Source organism: Aplidium turbinatum, chromosome 10 (assembly GCF_918807975.1).
Source record: "Aplidium turbinatum chromosome 10, kaAplTurb1.1, whole genome shotgun sequence".
Classification (NCBI taxonomy): Eukaryota; Metazoa; Chordata; class Ascidiacea; order Aplousobranchia; family Polyclinidae; genus Aplidium; species Aplidium turbinatum.
The window spans coordinates 21962420-21984200 of NC_137481.1; the positions used below are offsets into that span (position 1 = coordinate 21962420).

Sequence of the window (21781 nt, forward strand, 5' to 3'; positions counted from 1 at the left end):
CAAGTTTAGTATAACAATTCTGCACTTAGGCTATGTTTGTAACAGTGACTACAGTTAAAAGTGTAAATTGTCCTGCTTAAAATAATAAGATTCGTAGACTACATAAATTTAAGTACCTTAACCTAATAGGCTACTTTGGATAAAATTGGTAGTGCATTGTAGCCTAATGGTTTTTACTAATTTTGTGTTATGAGTGTTGTGTTAACGCCAAAAATACCATTATTCAGACAAAGTTTGAATCTATTAGCAAAATGTTTAAGGGCTGAAAAAACGTTTGATTTTAAATCTATAAACAAAGGATCTGAAATAAAAAGAAAAGCTAAAATCACGAGATTTTGCAATCGGGTTTTACGCAACCTCTACCACATGTCAGTTTATATTCTACATTGTTCGGCTTCTATCATTGGGTGCCTAAAGTCAGTAACAGCGACAGGGAGCCCAAGGGATACTTTTGGACCTTGAGCAATTTTATGGGCCCGTAACCTTTTCAAGGGGTTCAAAAACTTGAAGGAATCACGTATCGCTGGATACCGTGCGTGTCCTAATTTGGTGCCCGAAAATCTCATTGGTTCCGAGCTCAGTTGATCCTCTCAACGGCCCTAAAGTGAATTAGCCTCACTCAAATAGAAATAAACATGTAAACCAGTGTTTCGCAACCTTTTTTGCCCAACGCCCCCTTTCTGAACTGGCAAAATGTTACCGCCCCCCAACAAAAACAATTAATTACGAAAAGCGAATATAAAACAATAAAAACTATTAATACTACAAAAAGTGCTCAATGCCAAGCAAAAGCCAAACAGAGCGAATTACATCAAATATAGGCTAGTTACCAGTCTCTAAAACCCTTACAGCCTGTTTCGCCTTAAAAGGGAGATTATCAGAAGGTCCTTATTCAAATAAAATTCTATTTCTATTAGAATAAGGACCTTTTGATGATCCCCCTTTTAGGGTGAAACAGGCTGTAAGGGTTTTAGAGACTAGTAATTACATTTGATGAAAAGCAAATATATATTTGCGAGCATGAAAACAGTATAGGCTACGCCTACTGGTAGTCAGTGTGAACGTTGGGCTTGGTGAGAAAGTGCCAGTTTCTTCACATCCGGTGGGTGAGAAATAGCCAGTTTTTTCACATCCGGTGTAAAGCCAGTGAGAAACATTCGAGGATCACCTCTTATGGATAATTGGATATGTCAAGTGGGTTTCGCTGTTTGGTATGTACCAGAACAACACAGCTGAATCCCTTTTCCACCAGGTAGCCTATGAGGTAGGAAATGCTATCACGAAGATACGAGCTCTTTCACCAAATCGTTACGCTGGGCGGAAGATGGGTTAAACCAGAATGTCCTTTAATAATCAAAACGCCCCTCCTTAAGCCGAGTTAATCGTACCGCCCCCCTGAAAAATCAAAACACCCCCCGGGGGGTGGTACCGCCCCCGTTGAGAACCACTGATGTAAACGATAAAAGGCAAGAAAAGATTGTCAGCTACAGCCGCGTGGCGACTCTAAGCGGTAGACAAACAAGCTAATGAATTGGAGCATAATTTTTCGAAATTCACTTTGTAAAAATTATACTTCTCAGAGACATGTTTGTTTTTGTTTTATTATCTTTATCCTGCATTGCGGGAAAGCGGACTTGAGCGCTATGCATCGGTGTACGCCTTCCGACGACACCTGACCCACGCTGCAGCCGACTGCAATGTCTGTTTCCGGTTGTCTACTATATACGTATGACTTAAATTTGGTACTACCCATTACTCGAAATCGATCACTGGGTAGAGGCAATTATCGTAAAGTTTCTTGCCCAGGGAAACAACAGCAATGCGGGTGGCTGGAGTGGAACATGCAGGCTCTCGACTGCGAGCCCAACGCGCTAACCACTCGGCCACTGCTGACAAAATAGCACGCACTTGCACATCGCACAAATAATATCACCAGAAATATATTTATTTGGTTTGTAGGCTATAGTCTACTAATTTTGAAAAAAGCTTTATTAATGTCAACTTCCTATGGAATGTTCATTTTCGAGCTTTAGCGTTTTATCGATTCTTTCTGTTTTTGTAACCTGGTCTCACTGTTTTATATCAAGTAAGTTATGAATTTTGGTTTGATGGTAAAAAAAAGAAACTGAAACTCTGGATACCGCGTTGGACGATCTGTGGCTGATTGTATTTTTACACTAGTAGGCCTAGCGGCCTAGTTGTTGTTGATTAGCAAATTTATACAAGGAAAAAATTAAAGCGGTGCAATTGACAAGAACTCGTCCAACTAACGAGGTGCAATAGATTGAATTTCGTTTTTAGTAGCATGATTAGCCACATTGTAAAGTAACTAACGAGTTGATTTGTACGAAATACTGGAAAGTAAATTGGTGGAGGAAGCAAGTAGCCTACCTAGCCTTGCAAAGATTCTTGTATGCCATAAATCATTTCTCTATCGAGCACCCTTTAGCGTTTTGTCACTTTTACTTTTTTCAAGACCCTGGTAGCTTATGTTATGGCCAGTGATATTGTTTGTTTGCTTTGATGATTGGAAGTAAAAACATAATAATGATGAATTCCATTCGTAGGAGCAAGAAAACTTAAGTCATAGGCTACTTGGATGAAGAAACCCTCTGCAAATAATCAAGCCAACACATAAACTGGCGATCTAGTGGATGTTTTGTTTAGATTTTAGAAAATTTATCATAGCACATGATGAATATAGGGCAGGCCTAAATATAGAACAAACGTAAGTTAGCCTAAGTCATCAAACCATTAGCATCAAAGCAATCTCAGCCCATCCAAAAGCAGGCTCACAAAGCGTCCTCACTTTAAGCAGAGTCCATTAATCTACTGTAGCTACCGTATCAAATTCCTACACTCCATGAAGATCCAACGTCAAAAAAATCTGGCAACACTGAAGTCGGAGTTGGTCAGTTAAGTTAGAAATTGAGGAGTCGGATATTTCCGTCCAACTCCATAGCCTTGGTTCTAACCTTGTTATGTTGAAACCACACAAAATAACTTAATTTCGCTTTCTAATACCATCCTTTCAGTAACTTGCATGTTTTGAACTGCTATTTTCACCAAAATCGGTAGGCCTACCTAAGTTTAGCGTCGCAGAATAATGTCAGAACTTCAACGGGGCCGCACATCAAAAAGCCCTGAATCTGTTAATCGTAGCTGATCGGGTCATGAGGTTATATATTCTGTACAACTTAGTCTCCTGTTTTTACAGAAGGCGACATTGAGTGTTCGAAACTCTCTTGGTTTGAGACCAAGAATCGGTGTCTCGAGGCGCAGCGCCACTAGTTTTTCTTGTGAAATCTTTTTCAACTGTTAGACCTATAGACATGCGCCAACAAAGTAGCATTTCACATGCTACCTTATTACTTTACACTAAGCTAGGCTGTGTGAATCTGAATGTTCTGTACTTGCCCAACTAATAAAGCAAGTTCTAAACAAACTTTAAATAGGTGGTTTCTCAAAACTAAGATTTTAAAATCTGTGCTTATAGTTGTAAGCACAACATAAATTGGTTGCCAATTTTCTTGCAAGATCTACCGTGTTTAAGCCTGAGAGTTTTCTTTTTGTTTCAAGATTTGAGGGGTTTGTTAGCCTATTATTCCAATGAATCAAAAGGAAAATATAGACCTAAGGTTTGAAAGCCACTGCTTAACGCATCACCTGGAAAGAAAGTGCAGGATGGATGCTTCTCAACTACATGGTTGTGAAAACTGATATAATTCTTTTCAGCTTCATTTAAAGCGAGATGTGACATATTATTTTAATTGCAACACATGCTACAGTCTCTGTATGGCGCTGAGTAAGATACCGAAGCAGTGTTTTCTCTATCAAATGCATTATATGAAGATGCATTGCAAAGTGAACACCACAGAAAGAAGAAACAATAACTTTTCTAAATAAATAAATCGTAGAGAAAAAATAAATCGGAAACCTGCATTAACCAGCACAACAATAGTAGCCTACATTGCAAAAGAGAAAACAACAGTGAAATGCTTTCTTTTCTGGCAAACTTTTATCGTGTCACTATTTAGCTAAGACTCTTCAATAGAACAAGGATTAAAAGATAATTGCTTTCACGCATTGTCTTAAGTGATTTGTGCTACCAGAGAGATGTCAAGTGTAAAACAAGTAAAGTAACCAAACGTGCTTTTTGGTGACTGGAACTTGTGGAAGTGTAAACCACAAAAATGGTGTAAGTCTAATTCACATTTCATAACTGGATCAGAACTTACAGCATTGAAGCTAAAGTAAATGGTAAAAGTTGACCAATGAGAAAAAAATAAAATTAAACGACTCCAAACCACAAAAAACACAGGTTTTCGCAGATTCAATGTTTAAAAAATGTGGCTTGTTAAAAAAGTCGAATACACTTTCATCATCAAACACCTAACTGGTTGAAAATCTATAGATGTGACGGTGAAAAAACTTCAGCCATTTGAATGTTCAAAAGCTACAAAGGAAACTTAACTCCAACAATCTATGGTCTAAATTCTAAAATTTTGAACGAACGGGTGAATTAAGTGGTAAGCAAGATGAAAATCTTTGGAAATTTTCCATGTTTTATTTTCTAAATTACAAACTAGTATGCATAGATAAAATACATTCTTTTAAAGTCAAGTGACGTGTCTGGGTATGCTTTTAAAAGTTTCTGCCACACGTCAATCAAATAATTCCGACCAATCCCCGATTGAGGGCGTGTAATAGTCAGGGACCTGCTCGTTTTTACTTGGATCCTTGCTGTTGGCAGCACGTTCAATTGAATCTTCTGTCTCAATCCCAGTGAGTACAAGCATTGTTTTAAGAGCATTTCTCTTTCCGAATAAAATATCCGTGTTCATTCGGTCCCCAATCATTATCGTCCGTTCTGGGTTAAACTTCAAAACGTTCTGCCAATCAAATGTAGATTATGAAGATTTCAATTAGCAAGATTCTTAATAACTGAAGGAGGAAGATGCAAGGGACAGAGTGAAATGGAGAAAAGGGATTAAAACAATTGCTGCGCGGAAACAATCGGCCACCCCCACTAGTGGGGAACAAACCGACAATGGATTATGATGATGATGTTTTCACATGTTTGCAAATATCCAACAAAGTACGAAGCAGAATTAAAGGTTTATCTTCAGGTGGAAAGTTTTAAATTGGTTTTTGCATAGCGCTAAAAACTGTAAACGAGCCCCACGGTTCCAATCCCAAACGATATCACCACAAGAGAATGCACCAGCAAAGCATCACTACTGCAAGATTGCGGGATTCATTTAAAATCGGATTTTCGACAGAAAGTTAATCGTTTCTATATTAATCAAACGTCGGCAGGCGATGGATTAAGTAAGCGTATCAAAAACATTCTATTCGCGATATCTTCTACCGGTCAATTTTCACCAAATTCTGAAAATCCTTGAAGGAAAGTCGCTGTCATGAAATAAACACGTAGCCTACAGTACATCCGGCGCTTGCAGCTGTGTCAAATACACGTAAGTGACATAGATTGAGGATACTGGGACACATACAGATGGATTTCTCATAAAGTTTAGATGGGTCATTGTTTTAATAAATCCACAAAACGTGGCCAATATCCATGTTTAACGCATGAACTGACACATCACTTGATAAGATATGTCGAAGCAAGAAGCTCAGACACCACCAAAAAGTTATCATCGTACAATAGTCTGTACTAGATATTCACCTGAATGCATTGAAACATGAATTTCCCAGGCTTTCCCATCCACACTGGACTTCTGTCTGCCGCTGCAGTAACAGCTTCAATCATACAACCAGTTCCAGGAACGACAAGCCTCGACCCAGCTGTGACAAGACTTGGTTTACAAAATATGAAGTAAAAAAAGTCATGCATAATATTTTGTTGCGTCACAAAAACTAACAACTAAACGTCCAACAATAGAATTAATACACTTAACAAAATTACAACACAACTATTTTGTTTGCAAAACAGCACTTCGTACGAAAGAACCAGGCAAGCTTTTCAAAACAGGACTGGAAACCTGTTTGAATACGATGAATACGACATATAGCTTGTTACTTATCGAACCAGTAATCTGCTGCTGGTAATCGTCTAGCTGTAGCTGTCAGTGTTCCTATTACTTGGCAATAGCATAGAACTGTTTCATGCCCACAGGTTGGTTCAAGAACCGCAGTTTGCGGATTTCTGTTGTACGTCAGCTAAGCCACGTACAAACACGAATATTTCTGTGCAAGCGCATTAACAACTTAAATCAAAGTAAAACTTCTTTCCAGTTACTTTATTACAAAGTTATTTACTAGTCACTAACGCATAGGCAAGCGGTGGTCTTTGTTAGTGGCCACATACAAGCATTTTGGATCATTCAGATACGATGCCGCAATCAACATTTTCGTATAACTGAAATGACCATCAAAACCAGCAAGGACTGCTTGCACATCGTTTTCAAAATGAAGACTGCAAAAAAAAATGAAATTAATCTAATGTAATAACAAAACAGAAACACATAAAGTTTGAAAAGATGATACTGCTGTGACAGCACCATAAACGACTCGTAGACTGTTGGCTACGGTACATAGTGCAAGTGAGGGAAATTGTGTTGTGGGTAGGACGTTAGTCAATAAAAATTAGCATTGGATAAGCATCACTACGAAGTCAGCTATGAAAACAAGCATATTGCAAAATAAAATGTTTAACTGCTCTTTGTAGCCTAAAACTCGTGCTAATCAACTCATGACAAACAAGCCAATACAAAGTGAGATTAACCTTGAAAAATAATTCTTTACAGAACTGTTTTAAGTGCAGTCATTGCTCTTATTTCTCAATCGCTATCTCCGCTTGAAGCAAGTTGTGCATCAACATGAGCCATCTTTTTCAGGAGTCACGGTTTTAAACTATCTCGCCCAGTGTCGCCAAATTGAGTTCGGTCCATACCATAGCCACATCACTCTTAACTTATAAAAAATCATTTAACTGCTATAGACAAGCATACTTCATCATTGCTTGTTTGTCGGGGCTGATAATTCTATTGTCAGGTCCGTTACCAAAGCAAGATATTCCTATATCTTGCAGCTCTTTCTCCATTGCGTCATTGCCAACCATGTATACCTTACCTGTAACCTAAACATATTGGTGACTTTTGAAATAGTAACGTAACGTTAAAGATACAACGCGGAACACTACCATAATAACAAATTAAACACGCACAGTCGCACAATCAAGACATACCACCCAAGAAACTAATTACGTACTTTGGAGTCAGACAACTCAAATACATTCCAGATGCACGTTTCAATGCAGGACTGAGGTTGATTGATTAAACCTTTCTTTATCCTCGGACTGAGAAAGCTTCTTTGAAGGTTTAATCCTGGCAGTTTCACATACTCGTCGAGGTTTTGAATCACTGACGCCGGCCCAGTCACCGAGACTGACAGAATCAAGTGTCCAATTGTTGTTGAAGTGTTGTTTGTAAATTATTTTGTTCGTGGGAATTTTTATCTTCGGATTAAGGAAGCTTCTTTGAGAGGTTAATCCTGACAGTTTCGCATACTTGACAGAGGTCACCGAGAGTGAAATTTATGATAGTTGTTGTCTGTGAGCTATTCCATCCAATAAGTGACGCTGAATAGAGACTAGAGAGTAGTCTTCAAGCGCACATTCCGAGAGTTAAACCAGCGCCGCTTGATCTTGAAGTTTCTTCGTTCATGAAGTCAGGCGCTTGACCAACTGAGCTCTCCTACTGTAGCAGACAACTCAACATCATGCGTTTAAGCTTCAGATAAGAGAAAGTGATGTGTCTTTGTCTTTCAGTCACCTCTTACAAATGTGTGCTGTGTTTTTGTGCTTGTGACAAGGTCGTCAGACCACTCGGCATGCGACAACTCAGCAAGTAATTTCAGCTACTGTACTGTCCAAGTCAGCAATAAGATTTTCAGCTAGCATCAGACTTGTTTAGTCATCGCTTGCTGAAATGAATTTGCTGACTTGTGACATGCCAAATTTCGGCTTGCTTAGTTGCCACTTGCTCAAATGCCATTTGTCAGTTCACAACTGCGTAGATTTTTGCGATAAAGTATACCTACTGTAATATGACATGCGGTTGAAGTTTTCAGAAAAAAAAAAAACCAGTAATTGTTGTTTGCAGCAAAATGTCACTTTTGCATAAAAAAAAACTTACTTTCGAAAGGGTTGTTTAATTTTAGGAGCAAAATAATTGGAATGCCTAGTTACTCTAAACAAAAACTAAAGAGCACAAATGTATCTATACTAAACTCATGTTCAGCAAACAAGCATTTTAAAAACTATACTGTCTTCATCTTCAGTGCTATAAATTATCGGAATGGCCCGTTTCGGTGAGAGCCTTTTTTGGTGAGTTCCCTATTCGGTGATTTTTTGAATTTTTTTTTAACCGTAGACTAATTATCATTGCCGTTTTAGGGTTAGGGGTTAAGGTCTTAGTTCAACGTTCAGCGACGTTAAAACGATGTAAAAGCGGCAATGATAATTAGGCTACGGTACCCGATAATTTTCAAAAAAAAAATTTTAAAAAATCACCGAATAGGGAACTCACCGAAAAAGGCTCTCACCGAATAGGGAACTCACCGAATAGTAGCAGACCCTGTATTCAGCCCTTTATTGCTATTATTTCAGTCTTCACCTTTATTCATAACACTGAAGATGAAGACAGTGGTTTTCGAATCGTTTGTTTGCTGAACATGAGTTTAGTATCTACATTTTGGGCTTTTTAATTTTCTTAGTCATTTCAGAAAGTCTGTAGCAAACAAAACTAGTTCACAAAACCAGACCTGGTTACCCTATCTTTTCAGCAAATCAATTTTTTTTACGCACATAAACGTTCGTCTGCACACGTCGAAACAATGTCAAAAAGAACTGATTAGCTGATGTTGATATGCTGAACAACTCGATACCTTGGCAATGTTCTTCAAGTATAAAGCACTTGTGTAAGCTGTTCCAAATATTTGTTCTTTTTTAGCAGTGAAGCCCAGCTTTGATAACTTTTCCAAATACTGTTCTCTTGTCTTTGTGCTGTTATTAGTGACAAAAGTAACACTTTTTCCATTCTTTTGTAGTTGATTTACAACTTCAATTGCACCTAAAAATTCATCGTTGTTGAAACATCACAACTTTGCCAGTAGTGTAGTTTACTTCACAAATGGAGATACAAACGACCTGTTTTAGCCTGATGCTGCGTGTTCGCTGTGGAAGGAGCGGTTTGCACTAGCTTTCGGAACACAGTTCCCTAGTCATGCGCTATGACAAAACAGCAGCATCAGGCGAAAACAGGTCGTTTGTATCTACATTTGTGAACTAAGGGACGATCATGCTGCTAAAAGCGAAACTCAATTTAATGCTTTGCCAGTAGTGTTGAACACTGAATGTGTCAAATTATTTCACATATAAACTTTAGCAGTTTGCGATATATTTAGGACAAAGAAATCTTAAATTCATAGTAAAATCCAGCATTCAACAAACAGAAGTAGATGATGCAAACTCTAGAAGATCTAATCAGATAATGGTCTGCATCGACATGAAAAATGTGATTTTAAAAAATGTGCCATTAAACTTGTATGCCACTTATGATATATGTCCGGATTAACGTTTTTATGGATTTACACAATTACAAATTAACGTTTGTATGAAAGCCTACCCAGCCAGTTTCTTTCACTTGCGTAAAAGAAATGCCACACTAGGTTAAGACTTGTTACGTTAACAAAACTTAAATCCTCAAAATTAAATACATCTATGCTAAAAACAAATTAAATTATGGTGAAATGTCACCAATATAAATTATCCTTTGCTACCTCTGATTGGTTCATTGGAGTACCATAATACTCCATCACAGTCAAATAGAAAGTTATCACAGCTGTCAAAAATCTTCTTGAAAGTCCGTTTGTTGTTGGCAAGTATACTATGCATGGTCGCAAGCATATCAGAGTTCAATGCCTATGAAACCTACTTCACTAAACCATTAGAATAAGAAAACACAAATGTAAGTTTGGCCACTGATTGGTACTCACTAAGCCAAGTAGACAGCATCAACAAACCAGATCTTTTTACACTGATATTCTGCAAAAGTTGAATCTATACCAGAAAGAACTTGAGAGAAGCAGAATTCAAAAAGGTAACTGCTTCATGCAGCCAACTGCTAACATACCATCAGTTGACATTTTATGATTATAAACGAACATGAAGACAGAAAATAGAGCACTTACAAATTCAATTGCTATATTGGTTGGTTTTGAATGGTTATCCTCAAACTGAGTAGGCCTAGTGAGTAAGCATCTGAAACATTATTCCTGTCAGTTTTGCAAACTTGTAGTGGCTTTGAGCCACGAAGATTGACTGGGTGAAAATTTCGATTGGCGTGATGTTGCCTGTGAATTATTTCATTTATGAGGTATCAATGAATAGAGTGTAGACCTTAAAATGCAGTGCTGGCACACTCTTAAAACCAAACCAACGCTGCTTGATCTTGCGGCTTCTTTGTGCACAAAAACAGATGCTAAACCAACTTGCCAGTTGTCACATACTATATAATGCATGAAAAAAACAATCCAAGAAGTCCCACAACAGAAATGGCACAGAAAGATCAACACAGGCAGCTCATTTACATTTTCATTACTGAGAATACACAACTTCATAAGCAATAATATGGCGACGCATGGTGCTTGTGCAATGGATGAAGAAGAAGAATATTATCTTTTCATATTGCATAGCTCTGTTATTTTTGTTGGCTATGTTAGTTTTAGTGCTACGAAAATGTTAAAAAGCAAAGAATAATAAAAGCCATATATACATGTAATTGTAGCTTGAAGTTCTGTATTACCTTCACTTTTTTAGCAATACCGCTGTTTATTTAATACCTACATCAATAGCTCAAAATATACATCAGATTCTGCACGAATCCACCTGTTGCCCAGCATTTATTTGATATCTCATGAATCATGATACCCTTTAAGGAATGTAAGAACTGACATATCACATTACATTTACAAAACCAAGCAAAATTTTGGTCCTATTTATCAGCATCAAAGGTGCTTTAAAAAGTAAGAAATGGGAGTGATGTGATAGTCCTATTGGAAGAACTCTTTGCAATTTTGACAATAATTCTCACTTTAATGAAGCAAAACAATAAATCAGTACCATACCATTAATAGGTTGTCAAAAAGGTAATTTGATTGAATGACATAAAGTTTAAATAAAACCAGCAACAGAGCAGCAATAAATAAAGCTAATATAAAAAATTTGAAAGTTTTTAAGCACAGCATTGTTTTGGAAAGATAATAATCAACTAAGACGAAACCGGTTAATCGAATCACCTATTTGCCAGTCGTTTTGATACGTTTATACGATTGATTCGTTTAACCAATTTACTAAAAAAAGGTTTATTGTGAATGGGCGTAATTGTTGGGAAGATGTCTGTGCTGACTAGGCTGCAACGCACATTACAACTGATACTTCCTACAACTGTTTACAATTCTGGTTAAACTTTAAAGAGTTTACTAGTTCTGAGTTACATAACACCATGCTGTATGTTCCAGCCAGCAAAACTGTTCGTTTTTACATTGATTTATTGTCTGCAGACGTTGAAACAATGTAAAAAAGACCAGCTTTGCTGACTGGGGGAGCATGTAAGATCAAAGCACTTTTCTGCAAAGTGCGGCAATCGGACTTCTTTTAATCTCACCGATCTTTGTGACGTCACAACGCGAACTTTGACGTTTTTGATTCAAGTGTGCTAATTTTAGCTCTGTACCAGCTGTGTAGTTTTGAGTATGGAACGTGGCCTACCAAAATAGTGGTATGGTAGAAAAACACGGCTCACACTCATTGTTTGTTTTGAAATCGCAAAGGTTTTTTTTTCAAGTCTTTTGCGCTGTCTGGTAAAATAATTAATTTGCAATGTTCTTCAACTGAACAAAACTGCACAAATGAAATTACGCACTGCATTTCACAACAGTAGGCTACTTTTTTAAGCAATTTCAAAATAAATTCTCCAAAGTTTTCTGGTTTAAACTTTTGGACATGCTTTCCCACACTTCCCTCTCAAGCCGAAATAATTTTTTCCGTGTCCATTCCTTGGAAGGCCAGTCGCCGACGGATGATATCAAAACGCCACGCATCAAAAGCATTTAAACTTCTTTATTTAATGAAGCTCAGCTGTGCGAAAATTGGTTCTTCGTAGGGCGTTGTCTAGCACAGGGCTTCTCAAACTTTTTTGTTCTGCGACCCCATTTTGAAAAATATATTTCTGTGCGACCCCGTTATGAGGGGGAGCAAGTCTTTTAGGCGCTGACAGTTAGGCGCTGGTCTAATAGGCGCGCACACTGTGGCGTCTGGATATTTAGGTGCGGAGCACTGTGGCGCCCGGTCATTTAGGTGCTATTCCTAGTAAAGTCTGTAGATTGTATCAGCTTGGCAGCTTGCCAGAAAATTATATCATGGCTTCAGTGAGTGAAGCTGCTAAAACCGGCAATGCTTTTCACACAAAATGTTACATTGAACAGAAAAATATATTGTTGTTTTATTGATTTATTATTGTTTTATTTGTTGTTAGTCAAGGTTTGCTTTGGTGAAAGCTTTATCAATAAATTATTGAAGCTTCCAACATTATTGAGTTCATTTTTAGTTAACTCTTTCGCGACCATGGACGTATACACACGTCTTGGGATTTTTGCCATGATGACCAAGGAAGTATCCCTACGTCCAAGGTTAAAAGGTAGCCTATTTCAAGCAAAAAAATAATGTAAATGATGGCAGATCCATAGTCTTTGCCTGTCCTTTTTTGGCTTTGTAAAAAAAAATATTTTGGCGGTGCAGTTATCAGATGAGGACTTCTTAAAGATGGGGACACAGTGGATTTTTTTTCTTCACTCATTGGAATTGGCAGTCAAAACTGGCTAGGCAACCCCTTACTTTGGAATGTCTCGATCAAAAAGACTGTAGGCTAAATTACGTAAACTTTTTGCTTAAAATTTTCCAAATTTCTCCATAATCATTCTGCTGTACCTCCTAACCTAAAGCATTGCGCGCAGAAACAAAGTAAATTTTTTCTCATGTGCAGAATTGTTTTGGCATTCGATTAAACTACATATATTTTCATATTATTGTATCGTGCTTGGGTAGTAAAAATTATAATGAAGTACACTTTTCTGCCGATTTTTAATTTTTTTAGAAATTAGAAAAAATACCTTTTGGAAAGTTGCTAGTTGTACATAGAATGTTTTAAATTTTATTGCAAAGCTTTGCATCTTCGGATAGCTGAAGATGTATGCTTTCATTTGATGTCAAGATTGTGCGTCTACGTCGATCACATGACATGTTTTTACCGCGTAAATACAACAGATTTGTGTGAAAAATGTCTGGTAATTTAGATTAAATATAAATTACTTCTGTTCGGGATGGATTGGCCATGTGACGAGAACGCGTAAGACGCTCTACTACTGTTCACATGAATACATTTCTACAGGGCATATAGGCTACACCTTGGCTACAAGTTGCAAGCATAATGGTGAGACTTCGCTCGTTATTAAACCTAGTCCGGGTTTTGACGGAAAACTAAGTTACTCTTCACTCAAGCCTACCGCCCGCTTGAGTACAGCCTACGGTACATTTTTTACTGATGTTTAGTTATTATTTGACCTAACTAAAAGTGAACTCAATCTCATACATTTTCGGAAACTTGAATAATTTATTGATAAAGCTTTCGCCGGCGCAAACCTGGACTAACAACAAATAAATGCTGAACACGCGCATTATAAAAACATCATATTTTTCTGTTCAATATAACATTTTATGTGAAATCATTGCCGGTTTAAGCAGCTTCACTCACGGAAGCCATAACATATTTTTCTGTTCAATATAACATTTTGTGTGAAAAGCATTTCCGGTTCAAGCAGCTTCACCCATATATTCTTCTGTGTAATATAACATTTTGTGTGAAAAAGCATTGCCAGTTTAAGCAACTTCACGCACTGAAGCCATGACCAACAACGCACACGCATTAACAAAACAATATATTTTCCTGTTCAATATAATATTTTGTGTGAAAAGCATTGCCCTACGCCCCTACCTGCCAAGCTGATACAATCTACAGACTTTACTAGGAATAGCACCTAAATGAACGGGCGCCACAGTGCTCTGCACCTAAATATCCAGACGCCACAGTGTGCGCGCCTATTAGACCAGCGCCTAACTGTCAGCGCCTAAAAGACGTGGACCCTTATGAGGACATCCACGTTAATGACATTAAAACGGGGTTAGTTCTTTTGTCTCAATTTGTTTCGGTTCTTTTTAGCTTACTTTATAATTCTCTTGTTGAAAAAACACCGCTGGTTGTTGAAAAAACACCGCTCATCTCTACCCAGGGTGTAATAAATTGGGTGGGCGTAGTTGCCGAAGTAAAGGCGGCCGAGAGAAAGGAACTGGCCACCCTACTCTCCTTAGTGCCGAAGGCTTAGTACAATGGGAACCTTATCTTCTTATACCCAACACTTGAATCAAGCATGGGAACACCTTTACATTTTTATAATTCTCTTACTATTGTTTTCTTTGTGCTCCCATTGTTACCTCATGAATCTACGGAACTTAACCAGTAACCACTGATCCATAGTCAATTAATCTTGTAGCCTAACTACTTTAAACTTTAGTCTAGGTTCCTTCAGAAACTAGTTGCTAGGCTACTCTGAAATCATTAAGCGACCATAAGGTTGCTTTTGGTCAGCACGTTACAGCAATGATAGCGTAACAATTTGCATCAATTGTTACGATTGGTTATATTTTATGTTCGACATTTCACACCGACGGTTGCGGTCAATCGACATCATGGTAATGTGGTTATATATTATTTAGGTTATTTAAGTATGAGAATGGTTTGTTTATAAGTTGAATTAAGATGTAGGCTGTCTAACTGCCTGATGAAATTTCTATCTATCTAATTTATCTAGTTTGGCTATCTGACTCCATGAAATAATTTCCACACAATTGTTATTCGAATTATAATTTTAAGTTATCAGAAGGTGTTCATATAATATTGTAGGTCTCTAACACAATTTGAATTTATACATTACAGAATAGTGAAATTACAGAACAGGGAAACATTATTGAAATTACGGAACAGGGAAACATTATTACAAATCATTACATTTTTAGCTAAACAATCAATTTAATGTTTTCTGAGAGCTGAACTGGTCTAACTGGGTTGGTTTGATGTGAGCTAGTCCGATTTGATAGAGCTGGTTTCGTGTGAGCTCGTCCGATTTGATAGAGCTCTCGTCAAAGGACGAACAAACCATTTTATAATCATCAGTTCCCTGTTTCTTATTGACTTCGGGAGCAGATTAAATGGAAATTTACAATTCTTTAGGAAATTACGCATGGTTTGAAATGGTTCATTTTAGTTAAAGAAAGGGAATTTATATGATGAAATAATGGATCGCTACAGTAAGACTACAACCTACCGGCACTAAACTAAATTAAACTATTTCATTACGACCCCAAAATTTCATTACGCGACCCCATTTGGGGTCGCGACCCATAGTTTGAGAAGCCCTGGTCTAGCACATAAGATTATTGCCTGGGATTACAAACACTTGTCTCTGTTATGATCGCATGCGTCTGTCTCACCTTAGCTTCATTTCGCCTTTGAACATTGCAGACAATTATGCGAAGCAAAAAAAGATACATTCTCTTTTCGCTAAAGGGTACAATTATACGATTAAATGAATAAAGTATCCAAAATAGAAGCAAATTCTGATGCTTTTATCCGACTTATATATTTATTTAAGCGGTATACGCTTAGCCGATGTTTTTACTTAAAATTAGATTGGATTTGGTTTGGGATTTCAGGTTTTGATTCAAATAAACGATTGATACGTTTAAGCAGTATACTATTAACCGATTTCGTCATATCTAAAAAAACAACAATAACTGCGATAACATTAAAAAGCAATTTGTTTCATAGAAGTGAAGCACTCGAAAAATGCTGCTTGAAAAAACATTGATTCAATGTTACAAAAGCACACAATGGTGTTAAACCAGACATAGCTAATGACATGCTTTTAGCAGAGAGGCATAATTAGAAACATTTTTCATCCTGCCTTCAATTGGTATCAAAGTCAACAGGGGCATGACTTTTTGGTATTTTATTCACTGAAATTTTGTGAATATAAGCCATTGCACTTTTATGTAATGCAAGCATAGTTTTATCCACAGGCGGCTTTTTTTTTTCAAAGTGTCGTGAAATAAAATACCACCAACGATGAGATTTTATTGGCACGAATGGTGGATCTGCATCATCATCAGAGTTATAATCATTTTCACCAATGTCTACAGCCTAAATATAAACAAAGACATCATGCATAATCATTTCGTTGTGACAGCATGCAGTACAATTGCATAATTGGCAAAACATACCGTAGGTTAGCCGAACATTTAACGAACCGTAGCCAAACCGTAGGTTAGCCGAACATTTAACATAGCCTTTCGTTAGTTTTTGCACTAGTGATACCCACTACCATACCTAGCTTAAATGTGTGATGCTTGAAACACACTCCAAGCTGAATAGAGAGTTGTCCTTAAAATAAATTCTACTTGATTACTAGAGATGAAAACAAATATTAGGAAATGATAAATAAATTTTATGATTACTTTAAGCTTACTACTATTAATTGTCAATTTCCTAGGCTTACTTCACTTATATACATTCTTGGGAAGCAATCGCAATTGGAAAATTTTTTCCTTTCCAGACACTTTTTCTTTCTTTTTAAAATATCTCAAAATTGTGTAGCTGGTGCAGACCGCAAAGCAAATTGTCAATAATGCAACTGAATGATTTACTTCAACTTTCATTGGAATTTCAAGGTCAGATGAAGGTTTCACTCTAACTATTATTATTGATAATGTTCTGAATGATGCAGAAATGTTAAACAGAAAATTAGAAGTAAGCAACAGGTATATATATATGTCTATAATATTACATGGTTTAATTTTTAATGTTAGCAGGTGACATACTGGTACTGACGTAAGTTACGTTTTTGCAAAACACAAAACACATGTATTGTATATAATAATCAATAATAAGAAGAAGTAATCTACTCAATGTTTTTAAGTAATAACAACTGAAGAACTTGCTTGGGTTGAATGAAAATGTTGATAAGTTAGCAAAAGCGAATAGGAGTGAGGTGGTATGGACATGTTTTGAGAAGGGATGAAGATTATGTTTTGAGAAGAGCGCTGGAGTTGTGAGTGGAGGGTCGTAGAAAACAAGGAAGACCCAAGAAAACGTGGAAAAGGCAAGTTGAGGAAGAAAGCAGCAAGGTGGGCTTGACAAGAGAGGACGCGTTAGACAGATCGATGTGGAGGCAGGGTGTGACTGTGAAAGCGCCTGCAGCATTTGGAGGTGAATCCGGCCACTCTCGGTAACGGGGACTTCACCGGATTAAAACTGGACAACTACTACTACTACACTTCAATTAACAGTAAGCTCATATTTTGATACTTCTGCAAAAAATCTATTTAAAACACAATAAGATATCTCATCCATACACTCATACAACATTGATGCATGGCCATTGGCCATGCAAAATTTGATAGTAAGTGGCTGACTGGCTGTGTCTCTGGCAAAACAATTAGAAGCATGCCTTCAATTGTGGAATGGCACCCTTTGACTACAGCCCTTTATTTCTCTCATGATTTTGAAGACTGAACAGTAAGCTGCTCTAGAGAGAAATGCTTACGGCCTTTTTAGGGCTATGGCCCGCTGAACTGAACATTTACAGACATGACAAGAAACTTATCAAATTACCAAGTCAGCTTTCACTCCGTTGGAGTTTTTTTGCAACAAAGCTCAGCAAGCTGGATGCCAGTAAGAATAGGAACATTATCCAATGGTGTGGAACACAGGCATTCTGTCACTGTGGCAGTGAGCAGTGCACTGCCACCAAACAGGTGCACAGTAATCTGCTAAAAAGTAGACAAGGACTAGGGCTGCTGTTAGCAAAAAGTCAGCCCTCACTTCCTAGTTGTAGCCTGCCAGATGCTTCAATTGCACAGTGTGCAATGACACTTTCTTGCGCAATGATGATCAAAGAGTGGATAAGGAATCAGGTGCATCATTTATGCAATGTTAATTTGATAATAATAAAAGTATTTTTATCCTAAGACAATGTTAAAGAGTATAATAACCTTAAATAACTTTCTGTTTAATTTACAGGAAATTTACAAGATTATCTTTAGACTTGCAGATTTTTCTATGGTCAATACCGTACCAAATCGTAAATCATACATTTTATAGTAAAATGGGTATCATAGATCATGATTAAAAAATACATTTTGTTCCAAACTTTTCCAAACATTCCAAAAATGGCTTTGAAAGTTGGTTCTGTGCAAAGTTTGGTAATTGATTTTGAAATGATGTTTTGACCAATATTTGGGTTGATTTCAATGCATTTGAGACCTCAGATTTCAATTCCTTGACCCCAAAAATAGGGGGATACATAAATTTACACCTAATGATGAGACCACAAGTCAATTCAAGTCAAATTATTATTTTTTTGCTGGCATGTAGAAAACTTCAAAGAACTTTCAAATTCCTTATCCACAATATCATATATTAACAAAAAAGCGTGCATGACCGCATGACCCCTTCGATCAGAATAAAATTGCCATTTAGTGGTGAGTATTACAAACGACTGTATCTCGAAAACCATTTAACAGATTTAAAAAAAAATTTGTTGTTCATTAGTTTTCATACTGATTAACATACCAAAAAATTATACATAAATATAGAAAAACCCCATCGAAAAAATCATGAAGTCTCTTAAAATCATAATAAAATGACCCTCTAGCTCTTTTCCATATCTTAGCAATAGCATCCATTTTGTGGTTATTTTAGCCCATCTGTTGTCTGCCATTCTTGCTACATGTCCATTGTCCACCCATTGCTACTTTAGATTTGGTGCTGCTTTACTTCTGTAGGTTGCTTGGGTAGCCTAATAGATAAACAGCTTTGAAAATTTTATTCTCTTTGTTATTTTGTAATATGCTGCTGTCGAAGCAAAATCAGATTTACTTCACTACGCAAGGCTTCAATTTCCTCAGATTCAGAACAAAGCTGAACTGAAACAGTTAAACAGTATAAACACATTGCAGTTGCAGATTGCACAATGCACATTGCACAAACGTACGGTAAGGTTACAGGCTCATAGCACAGCTGACGCCTCACAGTCACAGCTGTCTTCATGCCGGTAAAGGTTCTCACATCTTCCAAGATTTAAGAAAAAGAAGGTTTTCCAGAAAGGGAAAATATAATGTAGTTTACGAAAGCGAGAAATTTTGATTGCTTTGTAGCGGACGCGGTAGTTAGCACGCGCGCTCATATGCAGCCGTCCATGCTCACGGCGACATTCCTGGGCAGAACCGAGATCAGAACTGGCGAGGAACGACCAGGACACGATAGTCTTCTTTACTGTCTTATCTTTTGACTGGCTTGACGGAATAATACTTGACACAAGATAGAATTCTTTAAGACTGCGTTGTTTATTAACTTGACCACTAGTTCCAGAAGAACAGAAATCCAAACATAGCAACAAGAAAACACCGAACTATTGACAATCCCACTACCGAAATACTAGCATGCTGGCGTACTACATTAGGAACTTCATCACAACAAAGAGAACTCCAACTTTGGGGAAAAGAAACTTCGTTTACGACTGCACCTTGATTACAAATAGAATAATAGCGAGTCTGAGTTGAATAATCCTCGAATCGTCTCGAACAGCATAGTAAAGTATAGTAAAGTCTAATACAGCAGTCTCGTCTAATAATAATAATAATAACAATTGCAGTTGCTTAAAAAGAACTTTAGTTTAAATTGGAGAGGCGCATCCACTGGCATTGCCAATTCTACATGCGATCATCTAACGTAATACAACGGTGGGTCCACTAGTCGCTGAAATACAGTGGTACTGCAATTCAGGCACAATGCAAAGATTAATTACAAGACTGCATTCCGAGAGTACGCGGTATTTGTTGATTGGGAAGGAAGATTCTGGAATACGACATGACGTCACAGTGACGCGCGTTGCGTCAGAGAAAATTAGCTCTCGGGCGCCACAGCTTTAAATGCTAAATCTAAATGCTGAATGTAAATGCTGTTCTGGGTAAAATTAAACAAACGTCGTCACAATTCTGTATCTTTAAATTCAAAAGAGTATAACGTTAACTTCGCTTTTCGTTGATCGATTCCAGGGATTGATCGAAACACTGTTCATAGCATTGGCGTAGAGTGAATCATTTGATTGTGGAGGGAAAGAGAGGCACTCCGGAAACATACATATTTAACTTAGCATAAAAGTTCAGCCTTAATAGGCAGTTTTTGGTTATACAGCAGTCCCTACCTATTTAGCCCACCTCACAACCAAAGGATTTTGGCCTAAGGGGACACTTCTGATGGAAATAATTTTTTTATCAAAACATTTTTCGTATGAAAAAGAAAACAAAATCATTAGGATTCTGAATATGGTAAAACTTTGACTCATTTAATGTCTTTGTCAGTGATAAATGTGAGTAACGTAGCTTGTGTCTTAATGGCATAGCCGTACGAGACCAAACCATTTTGGGGGGGCAGAAAGTAAATTTACCCAAATGTGCACGCTTTTATAGAATTTGCCCAAGTATAATGAATGCGGTGCATGATAACAGTGAAAAAGCAACATAACAAGATCACCAGCAGTGGCGTAGCCAGTAATTTTGAAAGGGGGGGGGTTTGAGGGCATGTTTCACTTATGACGATACCCAGAAGCGGGGGGGTCTGGGGGGCCTCCCCCAAAACATTTTGAAAAATTACTTTGAATTTGGTGCATTCTGAGAGTATTTTCAACAAAAATGTGGTTATGAATATTCCTGTAAAATGGTGCTGTCCGGTGGCATAGCAAAAGGATAAGATCATGTTTTCTTCAGTATTTTTCGGAAATAAAGCTACAATTCTCTATGTTTCCTTGTTGCTAATTCCTGGCTGAGATATTTGAATGTTTGGTAATGGCAAAACTCGCTCTTTGCAATACCCAACCCCCCCCCCCCCCCCCCCCCCCCCCCTAGGCTACGCCACTGATCACCAGCTAGCTAGAATTTCTTACCAAAGTAATCAAGATAGAACAACTGAATTCATCCTTGAAGAGCATGGTAAGTAGGAGTAACAAATATTGTTTTACACACCACAAATAATAAACAAGGCCACTTAAATATTCAGTTGTGATGTCATAAAAGACTAAGAAAAATGCAGGAAACCGGCTCAGGGTGACCATGCGGGTTCAGAAAAAAGTACATAACAATAGAGAAATTATAATTAAATGTAATAAAACACAGACATACCGTACTACTTCTGTTCAAATAAACTTTGTTCAATCAATTAAAGTAGTTTTGATGATACAAATTTTAGTACAAAAATAAAAAGGTCTGGCAGCACTACTTCTAAAAATATAGTTAGGTCAGGTAATTTGATGACAAAAATAACTAAGTTTAATTATATCGAAGTGGCTATTCTTACAACATGTTGTAAAACTAACCTCTGAAGCTATTCTTACAAGCACCACTCAAGCAAGACGTTGTTTACTCGAGCAAGACCTTAATGCGCTCAGGCGTTTCATCCGACGACGCTCATACGTAATTTCGCGCGCATGCGTATTGGCTTGTGCTGCACACTTGATCGTAGAGTGGACCGCGGTAGTTGCTGATTTTGAGAAATTCCATAACAATTGAACGCGCAAAACGACGTCTAGC

General features: G+C 37.4%; 1 protein-coding gene across 1 annotated transcript; it reads right to left on the reverse strand.

Moving 5' to 3' along the window:
* Positions 1 to 3819: 3819 nt before the first annotated feature.
* Positions 3820 to 9959, reverse strand: LOC145778314 (glycerol-3-phosphate phosphatase-like). Its single transcript, XM_082589776.1, has 6 exons — positions 9805 to 9959; positions 8911 to 9095; positions 6975 to 7102; positions 6294 to 6439; positions 5690 to 5808; positions 3820 to 4892 (listed from the first exon to the last, which is right to left on the reverse strand). The coding sequence occupies exons 1-6, from the start codon at positions 9929 to 9931 to the stop codon at positions 4665 to 4667; spliced, it is 933 nt and encodes a 310-aa protein (XP_082445902.1). The 5' UTR covers positions 9932 to 9959; the 3' UTR covers positions 3820 to 4664.
* Between the last annotated feature and the right edge of the window lie 11822 nt (positions 9960 to 21781).